General features: G+C 42.9%; 1 protein-coding gene across 7 annotated transcripts in view; it reads right to left on the bottom strand.

Annotated features, from left to right (window-relative positions):
• The window catches only part of ACTN1 (actinin alpha 1), an 88,194-nt gene that overhangs the window by 38,938 nt on the left and 33,564 nt on the right, over positions 1-15,692 (bottom strand). For 6 of the 7 annotated variants that reach the window (XM_027891721.1, XM_027891720.1, XM_027891714.1 and 3 more), the window contains exons 2-3: positions 7,263-7,377; positions 2,006-2,125 (exon numbers count right to left, since the gene is read on the bottom strand). In XM_027891721.1, coding sequence (XP_027747522.1) covers positions 2,006-2,125; positions 7,263-7,377 — 235 coding nt within the window. Of the gene's footprint in view, positions 1-2,005; positions 2,126-7,262; positions 7,380-9,590; positions 9,598-15,692 lie in introns of all 7 variants that reach the window. The other variant, XM_027891719.1, reaches the window with a different exon arrangement.

Below are 15,692 nucleotides of genomic sequence, written 5' to 3'. Positions count from 1 at the left end.
AGCACAGGCCCAAGCACTCTCTACAAAAATCAAAGCTAACCCTTAGTCTAAACTTCAGTGCCATGCTACTTTTGGTAGTATAAAGAAACCCATATGTATTCACCATGTAGCTGCATGGGAACCAGGACAAAGAAAAGCCAGGAAACATATGGCAGGAGAGGACAGGATCACCATTCAGACTTTCATATACAAAACATACTTCTGTCTCAAAATGGCACCTCAGAGCCTATTTCTGAACAGGGTAATTGCTATGAATCCATACCGAATAACTGGGCTCTACTGATCTTTGGTCACAGATCATTTTACTCACAAATGATTTCTAGGTGCTCTGAGGGTACAGTCACAGCTGACTAAGGAGTAGAGAGCAAAGATAAAATCCAGTGGAAAAAGAGGAAAAGACAAACTAGTGCCAGGGAGCACAGAATCAGGGAAATAAAAAAAAAGGGGAATAGAGCAGGAGAGCAGGAAAGAAAGGTAAATTTTACACATGCTTTAGACTCTCAGAAGGATTCAAATGTCTGTCTGAGATCCAAATGACAACAGGAGCTGTCTAAAGGTAGAAGACCTCTCACTCCAGGTCCAACTTCTAGTTTGAAAAGGGCCCCACATAGATATGGACTATTATATCAGACACTGGATGCATCAGTCTTTTTTTAAAGGCAAAAATGACCTTAGATAGGTATTTGTGCTACATAAACAGTATTCAGGGCCAAAAATAGTCTCAGGGTGCTACTGTTGGAAAAGCTAAGAAATCTGAAGAAAAGTTTTGCTCTTCTATACCCAACACAGTAAAGAGGTGTCTGCAATGTCCATGGACAATAGTTCCAAATTATTCCAAAGTGTCCATGAAGTTAAAGCAGTATGTTGAGGTAAAGGTCTCGGTAAGCCAAACATAAGCACCTGCAGTGGCTGATCTGACATGGAACAAGTGAACCACAGAGTGGGTACATGTCTTGGACATGCCCCAAGAGCATGCCTGAAAGGCCAAAATTGGGGACAGCATGCCGAGACTGCACTGACCTCATGAGCTGAGAACAGGCAGGACTCAGCCCTGTCGCTCCAGGACTCTCCCAAAGGAGGAATGCTCATCCAGAACTGTATCATGGGCTCATTTCCTGGTTGTGTCATGAGTTTCCCTAGAGAAACCATGTATTTCCATCTGCAAGGTGGAGATAACAAACCTCCCTCATTTTCCATGGTCACTGTAAATACAAACCTAGAAATACCATAGAAGTAGAGTGTTTCCACAGCAAGTGACAACCTGAGTCCATAGGCAGGACTTACACACAGATTCAGAAGAGAGCAAAACAAATGTCAGGAAAACCTGCAAGTCCTTCTGGGTCTTGGGTGACATATCTGCAAAACACCCACCATCTTTGCTAAAGAGACAAAAATCCTACCCAACTGCCTGCTTTCTGCATGATCTGCAAGTTCTTCTTGAGGGCATCCCTTGGTGCTTCTCACAATGGTCTCTACACAACAATGCACAGGCTTCAAGCACCCATCTTTCTGGGAGGCACAAAAAGAAGACTGGAGGCCCTGAAAATTGGAATCTCTGGGGTCTTTGTCCTGTGCTAGGGACTGCACCTGGCTTTGACCCATGCAGTGTCCTACAGCAACAGGGGATCTTCCCCAACAGCTCTGCAACTCACTAAATACAAATAACTGCTATGCTTCAGTTGAGTCTTTTCTTCATTTGCAAAAGAAATATCTCAATCATTTTGTTTCTGCCATTGCCCAAAGTTTTCCTTAACTCATGAGAACCAGAAGAAAAACAGGAGGACCTGATCCATAAGCCCAAGTGGGAATCAGGTTTAGCAGTGTGGTGTGAAGGCAGGATTTAAATCCAGAGTAAAGGGTTACTAAATCCCACTTTTAACTCGATGGCTTATTCTACAAGAACACGGTAGGGCTAGGGAGGTGCAAAGGGAAATGAGATGAAGCTAATAAGAAAGACAATGACTAAGCACAGCTTGATCCCAGACAAACCAGCTGGTTTCCTTACCTTCTGCTCCAATAGATACTAATTTGACTCCTTTGCTGGCAATGAAATCCAAGGCCTTGTTCACGTTGGATATTTTGTGCACTCGCATTTTGCCTCTTTCAGGCTTAGCCAAACGTTCACCTAATAAGAAAAGAGGAAAAAAAATTATTAGAAAACAATTCTGAACCTGTTCTTCACTGGTAGGTGTTTCCCATGCTGGTGGCTCCCACTGCTCAGCCAGGCAGAGGGTAGAGTACCCTGCATTCTTTCAGGACAGCCACACTCACAGCCCAGGACAGCCTTAGAAAGAATCAGACAGAAAAGTATCCTTTTGTTGCATCAGAGATAAGTTAGTAATAGAGAATCTGTCAACACTGAGTCCTTTTCAGAGCAGGTTTGTATCAGTGGTGAAAAGGTCAGTTGAAACCCCACTGAGCTAGGCAGTGGAACTAACCTCCATGAACCACAGATGAGGATGCTTGGAAATGGCACTAATTTCCTTCCCTGACAAAGACAAGTGAGGAGGTCTCCTCCAGAACCTCCAACACCCAATTTACAAAGCAAATCTCTCCACTGAACTCCCTACAGTGAAATATGAGGGTGATCTTATACCCTGCCTTTTCTTATCCCGTCCAGGATACAGACCTCCTACCTCTCTGGTCTTGTCCCTGGCCAAAACTGCCTCTTTCAGGAAATAAAATAATTCTTAGGCAAGTGGCTTTATAACTGTCAGGACTGTCACCTCAACTCCCTTCCATTAAGTTTGATGTATTTTTATCTCTACACAAGGTCTCTTACACAGCTGTTCATTTTAAATGTTTATAATGAGGCACAAAGAAGGAAGCAGCCTAGCCCTGAGGTAAGAGCAGGTTAATCTCAATAGAAATCAGACGTAGGATAACACCAGTTCCTGACTGCAACAAAGCTGAAAGACTTGAAAAAGCATTTTCCTGACTGTATTTATTTGAAAGAGCTGCATTAAGAGCAGCCGTATCCTTCTTCATAGTCTGCCTCTAATTATGCTCACAGTCTACTTTTACTAACAATAACACAACACTCAGAGTAAGCAAATTAAAGCTTAGACAGACGGGTGGACTTTTCAAAGGAACCTCAATTAGAAATATAACTAGATGCGATATCAGGAATAACTGGTGTGTGACACACAACACCAAAAATGAACAGAATGTCCACTTTCAGATCACAAGCTCCAGAATACAAAAAGCAATCTAAAGAAAATCCAAACATGTTTTGCACTTCGGGGGAAAAAAAAAAGTTATAATTAAAAAGAGATCAAACAGGCAAGTCTAGGCAAGTAATTACTCACCTGACCTACTCAACTCCAAAAGTCTCCTGCTGTATCTTGAACTGAATATTTAAGCCAAAGCCTGCTAACTCAAAACCTTTATTTGATGCTTAAGTGTGAGAAAGAAAAGTACTTGGCTTGTTTCCCAACACAGGTGTGAGGAAAAGCTAAAACAGAGAAAAAATATTATCTCCACAACCATGCCCTACAAGAAAAAAAGTCTGAAATTAAAAGTCTATAGAAGTATTTCAGTGGTTACTGTTGGCTGGTGTTATTAGCTCTCATGCTTAAGGATAAAATGAGATTAATTTTCAAAATGAAACACGGGTGTCTAGCAATTAAGGTAAAAACATGTATTTTATGGTACTACCTCCATCCTAGAATTAAAAATCCTTTTGCTTTAATGGAACCTCAAGTACACATCATGATACATTGCTTTATTTTTCCACCTGGACAGTGCCAATCATTCTAAAGAAAAGTTGAAGTATTTTTTGTGGCAGTTTCACAATGGCATTTTTATGTTTAGTTTTACAATAGATTTAAGCAGACTTATGCTACCAAATGTCAACAAATGGGCCGAGCCAGCTAAAAAATAACAATTTTCTTCAGCTCATGTGACTGTAAACTAGCCTTGCAAAAACAAAAATAAAGACAAGTGATTAGGTTTCAGCTGGAACAGCAAGCTGATCCAATTCACCTTGTGGCCGCATATGCAATGCCAATACAGGGGAGAGCAGCTGAACTGCTTTCCCTAAGGCTGGGAAAAACAGGATTGTTCCCCCTGACACCAATGCAATCCTTCAGCAATGATGGTGATTGCAAAATTGCAGTCTCCCTTTCTCAGATTATAATCCTTTTTTTGTGTACTTTTTAAGTTCCAAAACCAAACGACTATTTCCTTCAGACTTGGACTTTATTACAAAGTTTATTACAAAATTTTCCAGAAAAAAGCATCACCTGTCATATGTTATTAATGATGCAGACTGTTAAAAGGAAGCCTGCTAGAAATATGTTCTACTTTCAGCTATTTGCATCATTGCTTTATTTCTCAGTACTTCTCTCAGCTGAGACAATGAAAATGGTCTACTTGCTTCCATTTTCTGATTCTCATGTACTAGCCCAAGGCTGTACTTTAAAAGCTAAACAATGCAAGGATGTGCTGGCATAAAAGTTGTTTACTACAAATTTGTTTAGGAAAAATTTCAATTAGTCATTCCTTCTGTTTGAGGGGGGAAAAAAGCACCTTATAACTTTATTTTAAAAGTATTAAATGTCAGTTTAGCCTTTTTCAGTCTTGTAGTGTTATTTTTAAAATGGCTTTCTCCAGGGAAGGAAACACGTGGTGAAAAATGGAAGTGTATCTTTTGGGGCAATTTCTGGGGGAGGCTGCAGTTGTTACTTCCAATGCAAGAGGACCTGGAATGAGGAAGTCCCAGGACTGTCTGTGGAACTTCCCCCACTGCACAGGGACTGGGCAACCAAGGGGCTCTTGTGGAGCTGAAAGCGGACCCATCAGCAGCATAGCTCACTGCCAGAAGGTACTAGGCTGAGTAAAACTGAAGCATACTCTTCTTGCAGATCATCACTGCTTCCCAACTCTGAGAAACTGCATCAAATGGGAAAACAGCTTTGTACTTGCCCTAGCTGCCTGGTATCAGTGTGCCCCCAAGGACACACGTGAGGGTCTGCCCTGAAACAGGTCTCCCACAGTCCCAGTGACTACGTCCCTCTTCCACCATAGGGCCTCCAGTAGCTTCCCTCATGCAGGCTCCATGGCAGAGTGGCAGCAACCACCCCACAGCAGGGGCAGAGGGAGACGGTGCTCCCTCCCTCACTTCCACACATCATATCCATATGGCCAGGTGGAGGAGGCTCTCAGCCAATCTGACCCAGCACTCTCATAGCTAAAAGCTCTTCTGGCCATCATCCTCTGGGTTAGAAGAGATCAGCCTCACAGAGTAACCCGGCCCATGCCAAATTCCCATCAGCAGCTCCTCAGTATACGTGAAGAGGAAGGTGTGAGCCGAGAGCTGAAAGGCAAGGCCAGAAGCTGGAACTAGAGGGCTAATAGTCTTCCAGAGACTCACCCTCTTGGCAGATGATGAGTGGGAACCATGGCAAGAACTTACAGAAGAGCCCTTGCCAAACATCAGGAGATCCCCACATGCTGCTCCTCAGATGGGCTGTTGCTTCCCCAACTACAGACCAAAAGGGCTGCTAGTGGAGCTAGCAGCTGGAAGGAGGCTCTGTATGATTAGTGGGGCTCACAACTGATAATTGAACGGCCAATGACGGAAATGAAATGGGGGAAAAATGTGCTAAATTTCTCTTCCTTTGCCACTGTACTTGGGAGGACTTAGTCTAGCTTCTGCTGTCTCTAGGGAAAAGATGCTCAGTCTTTTCACATGTGTGAAGGACCAAGGTCTCTGGTGGGATGCAGTCCCCAGCTGCTCTCCATGCATTTGCCCATTCATCTAGCAGCAAGTTGCAGACACAGAGCTGCTCTGCACTGGGATAGGCACATGTCTGCCCACACCACCAGTGCAATTGGAAGCTGCTAGCTTCTTCCCAAACTGAGGTGGATCTGACAGGCCCTGCCAGTGGGCTCCCAAAGGGACAACAGGAGAGGAAGAGTGGAAGACAATGCAAGGAAATTAGGCAGTGTGAGACAGGAGACCCCCTGCTTTAGCGTGGAGCCTCATCTGTCCTCTCCTCTACATACTTCTCTCCCCTGTCGTCCAGTCCAGTGATTAGAAACTAAGCCATCAAGACCCATCTGCCCCGGTGTCCAGGCTGCAGCCCTGCCTCTGTACAGGTACATAAATACAGAAAATAAACTAATATGATTTTGCTACCTCATTTCTTACAGCACTGCAGAAACAATGTACAGGCTGCAAAGCTCAGACAGTATTTTGAACTCTGATTCCTCCAAACCACAAGCATGGGCAAACCCCCTGAGGTTTCATTCTATATTCATAAATTCTGAAAAACACTGACAGTATACTGATAGCATGTTCACAGAAACTGGCAAAGGGGAAGGGAAGGAAAGAAAAGGAGTGACAGAGGGAAAGCAGTCCGAGTGCTTCTATCACGGCCATTTTGGAAAATGTACCAAGGTCAGGAGTGCAAGTCACTGGGCTGCTGTAACTGGTTCAAAAGCCACCAAAAGACAGTCTGTGAGCACATAACCCCAGTTTCACACATACAGTCTTACTCTCTTGATGCCTCCCATGACACTCTGCTAAGGTATTTATTTCATCAGCATATCAAAATACTGCTTATAGGAAACAATTCCTGGGAGATATCTGTCTAGTAGTGGGACATTTGTGACACGGAGTGAAAACAAGTACAACCTAACTTGTTCATGCCATTGATTTTACTTCAGACTGAGTTTTCTGGGATTTAGCTTTTCTTTGAATTTTATTTTCCCATGAAGGCTTGAGCACTGAGCTCAGATTAAAACTAGAATGGAATGAGTTCAGTCACAGCTGAAACTGAAGAACACAAAAGATTTATTGGTTTGACTCCCCTCTTCAAATAACTTCTATCGTACTCCCACTGCCATGTGGCTTTGGTATGATTTGCCAGTGCAGCATTCCCACACTTCCCAGAGCTGCTCCATCAGCCCTGCCAAGCAGTAAAAGCCATTGCCTGAGCCTTCACAGGAGGCTGTGCATTCCTGACAGGCAGAGAAAAGCTGAGAGGCAGGAGCAGGAACACAGTGGGCAGCCTGCACAGGCCATGAGATTTGGAGTACATTCCAAAAGTACATTAATGGTCACTGCTGGAGACAGATATTCATTAGGGAGAAATTTGTTCTGAATCAGGAAGCAGTTCTTATATTCCAGCAAAATCTGTGGCATTACAGCCCTTGCAGCCTGTATTCTGCAAGAAAGGAGGAGGAGGAGGAGGAGGACAGATTTCAGAACGAAGATGCTCAGGACCCTTGAGAGCACCACACAGAACCTCTCTCACCTGAAATGACTTCCAGAAGTAACATGAGTTTAAGACCATCCCTGAAATCTTCCTCTATATTCTCAATCTGTGTCCCAGCCTTGCGGAGATGAGAATTACACCATGCTGTAAATGTCTAAAATATAGGAAAGAAAGCAAGAAAAAAAAAAAAAAAAGCAGTCAGTAATCTTCCCAGAAACAAAACAACAGTTCACAAACAAAGCTGTGCTGCTAGTACCATGACAAAGGTTCAAATTCTTGTTAGGTTATCACCTTTCCACACGATGTCCTTGTGGAGTGCAAGGGATAGCACCTCTAAATATTCAAAGAAGTTGCAGGGTGTTCCCATAAAAAGGAGTCTGAATCAGACTGTGACTTTACAGCTCCGGTACATCTTATTTTCTGGAGAGGCTTCTCATTTTCTGTTTGGTTTAGAATACCTTGAAACCCATTTTAAAGCATGCTAAGTGCTCAGATTGCTAGGGACTCCAGTGATGTTAGATGACACATATTAACATAATATGAAGGAGAACAGAGAACAGCATTTCAGATCTTCTAGTCTCTAGACAAGTGCTTGAGATGAAAAAGAACCATTCTTATACACTCAACTGCCTCTGGTCTACTCTGCCCCCAGAAAAGAGTGCAACCCTTAGACAGACACTGAGGGACAGCATGCTGAGCTCCTCAGCCACACAAACCACATCCCAGTAGTGTCTGTCCTGCTGCCTCCATTCTCACTCACTAGCTGCTAAATAGACCTCCCTTCCCTGTGACTATCTCACCTCCCCCCACCCCCATCATGTGAAAGAGTAAATACTTTCTGAATAATGATGCTATCGCCCATTTCAGAAGAAGTGCAGGTCCTAGAAAGGATATAAGTGACAATTACTTAGCAACACTACCGTCTAGCACAACTCCAAACTCCCACTATTTGAGAGCCTTTAGCAGATGCATCACTACAGCCATCTCAACAATAAATATCACTCTATAATTACTGATACTGTGCACCACCACTGGAAAAATAATATGAGTTTGAAGCACGGGACAAACTGAGATACAAATCACAACATAGCCAGTAGTAATCAGGCTAAACAAAACTCTTTTTTGAAAGCACCTTCTGACCTCAAGTGGTCAGGATAAAAGGATCTCTCATATGAGAGAAGTTATTTTCACTGCAACAGATGACAAGACGCATTTTCTTTGGTTACAGTTTGTAAGCCCGTGCTCTGAACAATGGGCATATGGGGCACTGAGAGGGGAGAGACCACCTCTTCCAAAACATGTGATAGCAGGGATCATCTCAAAAGAGCACTGTGTGAAAGGATCTGGAAGAGAAAAATGCTACCATTTGATGGTCAGAACAAAAGAAGCAAATATAAAACACCTTAGACACCTCTATGTGGCATAGAGTTAAACAGGAGAATCAAAGAGCCAAACTTGAAGATGCAGAATCTGTTTGACACAAAACTACTGCTCCAAGAGTAAATGGTGGAAGCCAGGTCTTTTAAAGAGGACAAGTTTGCTCAAGCGCTAATGAATGCATTTCACAGTGTTTGAATAGGACACCAAGTAAACCCTTTCCTGATAACCCCTCAATCACTCTTTAAATAGAAGGGTGAGGTTTCTCAAAAATAAGCAAGCTCAGTGCTACTACAAGGAAACTCTTCCCTCCCTCTCCCAGATGTGATCTGATCAGTTCAACTCACTGACCCAGTAAAGAACTGTTTACTTTCTTAAGGCTAGTCTTCTGCTCACTAGTGCATGGAGACAGTTCAGCAGAGTCCAACAAGCCTCTGCAGGAGAAAATTGGGCATACATGGGCCAAGCAGGAGGGTGGAGTGGACCACAGCAGACATTCTGTCTTAGGCTGCTGGGAAACCACAGAAGTGAGGACTCAGCTAATACTGAAGCATGGCAAGCCGAAAATTTAGAAATACTTCACCACTGCTTATACTGCGCACAGGATTTCAAAAGAAACATTACCCCAAATGGCAAAGGGCTTATTCTTAGTTGTCTCAAGGCTGCACTTTCACTCCTAACCTGCTTTCATTTGAGTTTACCAGACTACAAATAGTGTGGCAGAATCTTTACTTGTAAAAAGCATTGCTCAACAGCTGCCGAGCTTCCCACTGCTGTGCTCTGGCCTTGCTCTCCACTGGGACTGTGGGATAGAGCGGGATAACAGTGCAGCTGTAAATACTTTCATGGCAATGGCCCTTTAGACAGATGCGTGTATTGTGAAAGTCTGGGATCTCTTTTTTCAAGATGGCCTGGTTTCCTTCCAGATTTGAAAGACTGGAAAAGAGAAGTGTAAGTCATTAAGCACCTTTTATTGCTTTTTATTGTTAATCCTCTGAGAAATAAAAGAGGTGTGGTTTGTTGTGGGGTTTTTTGGTGTTTTTGTGTTTTGGTTTTTTTTTTTTGGTTTTTTTTTTTTGTTTGTTTGTTCTTTTTTTTCAAATAAGAGCAATTTTAATTGAAAAAGGGCCCTGTATCCTGAAGTACATCCTTTTGGCACTATATTCTTCATTCTAGTGCCTGAGCTGTATTATAAGAAAAACGGTTAACTTATTTGGCTCCCTTTTGCTTCCAGGTTACTTCACTCCTCCAGAAGGGCAAATGAGAACAGACATGCTTTCAAATGCTACATCATCATCACATATCAAAATATGAGAGCATGTTATGTCAGAAAGGTTGTGGATGCCCATGAACCTCCTTCTCATATTTGGAAAGCAGACAAAGCAAGATACTTAGGCCCGGTCCTGGGTGACATTACAAAACTTGTATTGACTTGAGAAGGAAGCCTGAGATCTAACTCACAGGCCACAAGGCTGCACTTTTATTTCTTGTATGACTTCTCTGAAGTAATTTTAGTTTTGTTTTCCATCAGCCCAAAGCAGATCAGAAAGCTCTGCTTTAAATCACTGATAATCCTAACAGAGCTCAACGGGGCATCCCTCTGCACAGTTTGAGGGTGGAAGAGGGTGACCAGGTCAATATTTTCAATAAACACAGATGAAATTATATGCAAACCACCAATCTTTTAAACTTTACATTATTATAAAGTCTGGCAGGATAGCTAGATCAGTGATAGTATTTTTATTGCTGCAAGAGTCACCTAGGGGTTGACAGAAAACAAATCACAGAGTCAGCACTCCAGGTTCTCTACTGGAGCCATCTCCACCTCATCATGAAATGAAACTATTCTGCACAACATTGCCATTAGCCATGAGTGGCAGAACGGACACGTCAGCTTTTCAAGAACATGGATCATGAAGGGTTAATAGACAGAACACACACTTCCCACTAGATAACTCCCATATGTGCAGACATTTTTTCAAGGCATCCTTCAGGTTCAACATGAACTCCAATAAGCATAATACCATGAGCAGCACAACAGCATATGCAAACAGCAACAATCAGCAGCCCAGTGTGAATGCATTAGGCCATTTTACAAGAAAGCAGGATTATGAATACTTTTAATAACTCCAGTGGGACTCACAAACTATATTCTTCACAGACCAACTCAGAGCAACATCTACTAAAACATAATTATCAGAAAACAGGTTTATGTTGCATTTGCTGCATATACTGCGCAGGGGTAAAATATCTTCTTACTTAAAGGTAGTAAAATAGAAAGAGATTTGACAGACAGATAGGAGAAGCCCAGAGAAATGTGGCAGAAAAGTGGAGTTGGGGGGGCAAGAGAAGGGAGAGTTGAAATTTTTGCTGTCTGATGGGTCTTGTAGTCCTGGCAGTCTTGTGTAGACCCATTTTTACTGCCTTGGCTTCATGCATCTGCACAGGATACTTTTTGTTATTTTAGGAAACCTACTGAAACCACCCACTCGCCCCATCCACCTTCTGGGCAGCACAGCTACTCCTCCCCACGCCCTGAGTCACAGATAATGCTGGTATTGGCTTGGTTGGCTACTAAGCCCTGCTGTGCTGCCTGTCACCAGCAAACAAGTTTTCAAAATTGGAAAGGGCTGTTGAGAGCAGCCAGTCAGCTTTCTGGTGCAGGTCCAGTCCTGGGATCAGCCAGGCAAGAAAAAAAACCAACACTCCACCTGCATTTGCTGGGGTGAGGTGAGCTGCACCCCAGTTCAGAGGGCAGAAATACACCGCCAGGTGGGAAGCTGCTCTGAAGCAGCAGATGTGCTTCCTTGCTGTCTGCAGACACAGAATCCTGGAGACTGTTCTCCTGCTTACTTCTAACTCCCTGCCCCAAAGACAAGAAAAGAAATACTCTGTTAATCTTGAGGCTTATGGAAATTTCAGAGGTGGAAAACTACTTACTGTTAAATAATAGCACAAAAACATACCAGCAAAAATCTCACACCATAAATTTTCTATGGTAACTGCAGAAGAGGTGCAAACAGAGCTGTGTTTCTTGGCCCTTGGATTTTTCCACATACTGTACTCAATTTCATTTTTGGACACATCAGGTCACCAGGGCCCCCCTTCAGGTCTGCCTCTTATTCAGTGTTCACAATAGAGGATGTCTGATGAAGAAGCATGTGTCTGTTTGCATGCACATGGAGATGCATTTCTCATCATTGCTCTCTATGTTCCCTGCTCCTATCTAGCTATGATTTGTAGCTTGCCTTTTTTTTTTTTTTTAACACCTCAGCTTCAACACCAAGATCAACTCTTGCTATTTGTGTGCTGGGTGCTGCATGAACAATAGGACTTTCATATTCTACCACAATGCAACCTGTCAGATAATAAAAAGAATAAAAAACGTTACTAAAAGCAAGTAAATACGATTAACTGTTCTGCTGCCTCAGCATATTTACTGCAAGGGTATCCTTTATAAGCCAACCTGCATACCCATTTTAACAGGAATGCACTTCCTTTTTCTCACACAATATGAGAAGTCCTTGCTTCTTCACTGTATTGGCCCTTGCCCTGTGGTGAGTTAATTAAAAACAACAGCCAGGTAACTGCAGCCAAAACTCTAATGAGATACAGTCTCCAGCTAGCTCCTTCCAGGTATCTCTCAGTCCTGCCAACTGCAAACCTACCTCTATTACTTGTGCATACACACACACACTCTGATACTCTTTCATACTTCCCAAACATTTGCTTTTGTTCCTGAAAGCCAATGACCTCTCCTCTCCACACTGTCCTTTCCAATTTGAGTACCTTTCTGGAACTAAAGTGACTCAGGCAATGTTCCTGAAACCTAGGAAAGTGGGACAGTAAGTCAACATTTTAAAGTTTAAAGAATGCTTCTGCCTGGAAAGCAGCAGTGCCGTGACACCATTCGGAGTAGATCTAGAGAGCTCTTTGCTGCAAGAAAACAGTCATAAGGCACTTTAGTTGCTGAACAATTTCAGCAATGTAAATGTCAAAGCTACCACAACCATATAAATGACAGATATTAAAAAAAACTAAATGGGCAGTTTCATCTCTTTGTGGTTGCAGCAATGACATTCCATGTTTATCTGACCTTTCCAGATGCTCTTTACTTCTCTCCTTGCTAAATCACTCTTCCATTTAGCCCTGCTTTCCATGGGTGAATGTAAACTTTCTGACACAGCCAAGAGACTGCCATATTTGTGTAACAGTCCTGGAGAAGCTGTAACTGAGCCAGAGCAGTGCTGTTTGCCTTCTTTCTGACAGAATAAAGGTCTGGCTTAAGCAACCAAAGAAAGAATTCACTGGAGCAGTGCCTCTCCAGACCACCACCACTGTGCTCAAAGGGAGGCAGTGTTCACAGCCACCAAGGCACCCTCCTTCCTTGTGTTTATGTTGGGGGATGAATTTTAATCAAGTATTTCAACACAGCTCTGTTGTTGAGATGTGTCCACAAAGGTTTGGCTCCTGTTAAGAAGGGTATGGAGCTGCTAGCACACAAATCTCAGCCTAGTAGCACAGTTTTATGTTGTCTACACATGTGCTCTGCAAAGTGAGGTCTTGAGTGGGCTGAAAGCTATAGGTGCTAGCCCAGGCTTTCTTCTAGTGTTGTAAGGGAAATGACAGCAGGACTCCCTTTCCAGTCACCAGAAAAGAAACCAGGATATTCAAACAATACATCATACACAGCTGGAAAACAAAATCAATGTACCCAGCTGCAAATGCTGCACTTCTGCTAGTCATGTACAGAGCAGTGCACCTGGGCTTCAGGCTGCTCAGCCGAGCTGCGTTCCCTGTCTGGCCTGAAAGCAAACCCTCCATGGCACCTGCTTACTACAATGCCACACATTCAGTACAGGACCGGCGAGACAGACTGACTAATTCTTGCAACAGATTCTACAGCCGAGTCCATGATGCAAGGAATTTTATTTAAATGAAATTATCTGAAACAAGGACTGAGGCAATCATTTAATAACAACTAATGGTTTATTAAGAGCAGCCAGAAAACTGCACACACAGCTTTTTCAAGCAATATGATTACTAATAAAGCAAGTCCAGCTGCCCTAAAATGGGATCCTTTCCACCTTGGTAGTCTGCAAGCTGAATATACTCTATCAATTAAGGAGGATGCTAACCCACAGTCACCACAAGTATCTCTCTCTTGCTCCTTGAACAGACAGACTAGGCCATTATTAGCTTAGTAATTGAAAGGGTTTGGACTGAAAAGCTAGGGAGGCCATGAAAAATAAATCTCAACAATCCAGTCCCAGTTTCCCTTCACTCACCATTAACTCATTACCAGCATTACCTCTCAGGCTCTGATGTGATTTTCCCTTTCTTGATAGTACTGCTCTGACAGTTTCTGTGTCATCCCCTTCTCTGAATCTTCCTTTTACATCTTAAAGCACTTGGAACAACTGCTGGGGTCTCGTGGGTGGCTGCTTAACACCCTCCCCACACTCAACACAGACTCAATTGACAGGCTTGGTTGCAGCTTCTTTTGCTGTGCAAATCTGTGATATAAGCTGACAAGGAGGTGCTCTTTTAATTGGGGAGTAATTACAAAGTAATCTTGGATCCTGTTGACACCCTGGTACATGGCTGGACAGGACAAATCACAGCCTAATGTAGAAAACTGGGCATTGAAAGCCCCCTTCATGAGATACAACTGGCCCATTGAATATCTTTGGTGTCCACACGTTGCAGTGACAGGAGCTTTATACACATACATATTAGTGGTTTTCAGTGGTGATGGAGGAAGTGCAGACCTGCAATAGCCTTCATTTCTGTATACTACACCTATTGGATTAGTCCTTGGTGTACTCGGATTTCTGCTAGGATGCCCAAAAATAGTCACAAATGGCTGTCCTCTTCCCACAGGAGAGCTCTAGGTATTGGAGATACCTCATCACAAGTCCAGGGAGCCACCAAGGTGCCTTTTATTTGATCTTGAATTAAAAGTCACCATTTGCCATACTCTCTAATTTCGCCTTCTAACCTGAAATACCTCCACATTGCTTTGCATATGAAGCCACAATAAAATTTTGAAAAGAAGAAAGGCGTTTGATAATCCCTTTTGGTATTTATGTTCCAAAACCATTCTCCAGGACATGGGTTTGTGTTGACAAGTTGTTACACTATTAGCAGGTGACCTCTAAAGAATTACATGTATGATGCTCAATGAGATGGATGCTTCACAATAAAGAGATTTGCTTTCCAATAGAGTTTGCCTTTTAGAAAGGCTGAAGGAATTAAATGGATATTTAGAAGGAATCATTACAGACACCCGCAGCATAATTTCTCCACCTCCACAAAAGGAATTTAGTACCACTAGCATCAGTGGTAATGTCCTGTTCTGGTTTAATTGCGGCTGCTGAGTTCCAAGCTGAAAAACAAAACATAGCCCACACTGCTTCTGAAGTGCTACACCCTGAAAACAGGAGGTTGTACCATGCATTACCAACATCCACCTAAAGAACCATTTGGTGGCTGCATAAGGAATTACCAAGGGCAAAAAGGCAAATTCTAAATCTACTTGCATTTGCCAATTCCAGAGCACAGCCCCGGCAACTTGGAAACACAGAACTCAGTCACTACTCCTTACCCACTTCCCAAAACCCATATCTGCAGCTTAGGATGAGAACACCACTACAGCAGTAAGAGTCCCAGCCCTAAGTGTAATGCCAGAAGCCAGCTTTGATCTCACTGGCAATGTGAAGCTCTCCACCAAAGCCTCTCCTTGTCCAGAGGAGCTAAGAATTGCTGTATAGAGAAAATAAACCCTCCTGACAGTCAATTCATCCTTTTGGACACTGGCAATGAATCAGCACATAACTTGCCAGAAGCACAAGTAAATTCAGTGTAGGAGTTTTCACTGTTGCTCAGTGGACTACAGTTCTCAGTGTGTTGCACAGGTTTTAATTCTCATATCCTGAAAGATAGGACAAAAAAAGAAAAAGCCAGAGTCTGTTCCACATTGGTTTTTCAGCTGGTGAGGTATTAACAATTGCTTTGGAGTCAGAACACTCCCTTTTAATAGCTAACAACGGGCTTAAGTGATGAGGGCAGAAATCTCCATCCAGCACACTT

This window comes from Empidonax traillii, unplaced genomic scaffold, assembly GCF_003031625.1.
Source record: "Empidonax traillii isolate 1590-97213 ecotype Southwest subspecies unplaced genomic scaffold, ASM303162v1 scaffold328:size603334, whole genome shotgun sequence".
Lineage (NCBI taxonomy): Eukaryota > Metazoa > Chordata > Aves > Passeriformes > Tyrannidae > Empidonax > Empidonax traillii.
The sequence above is the reverse complement of the archived record's forward strand: the minus strand, read 5'-3'. Positions and strand labels throughout refer to the sequence as shown.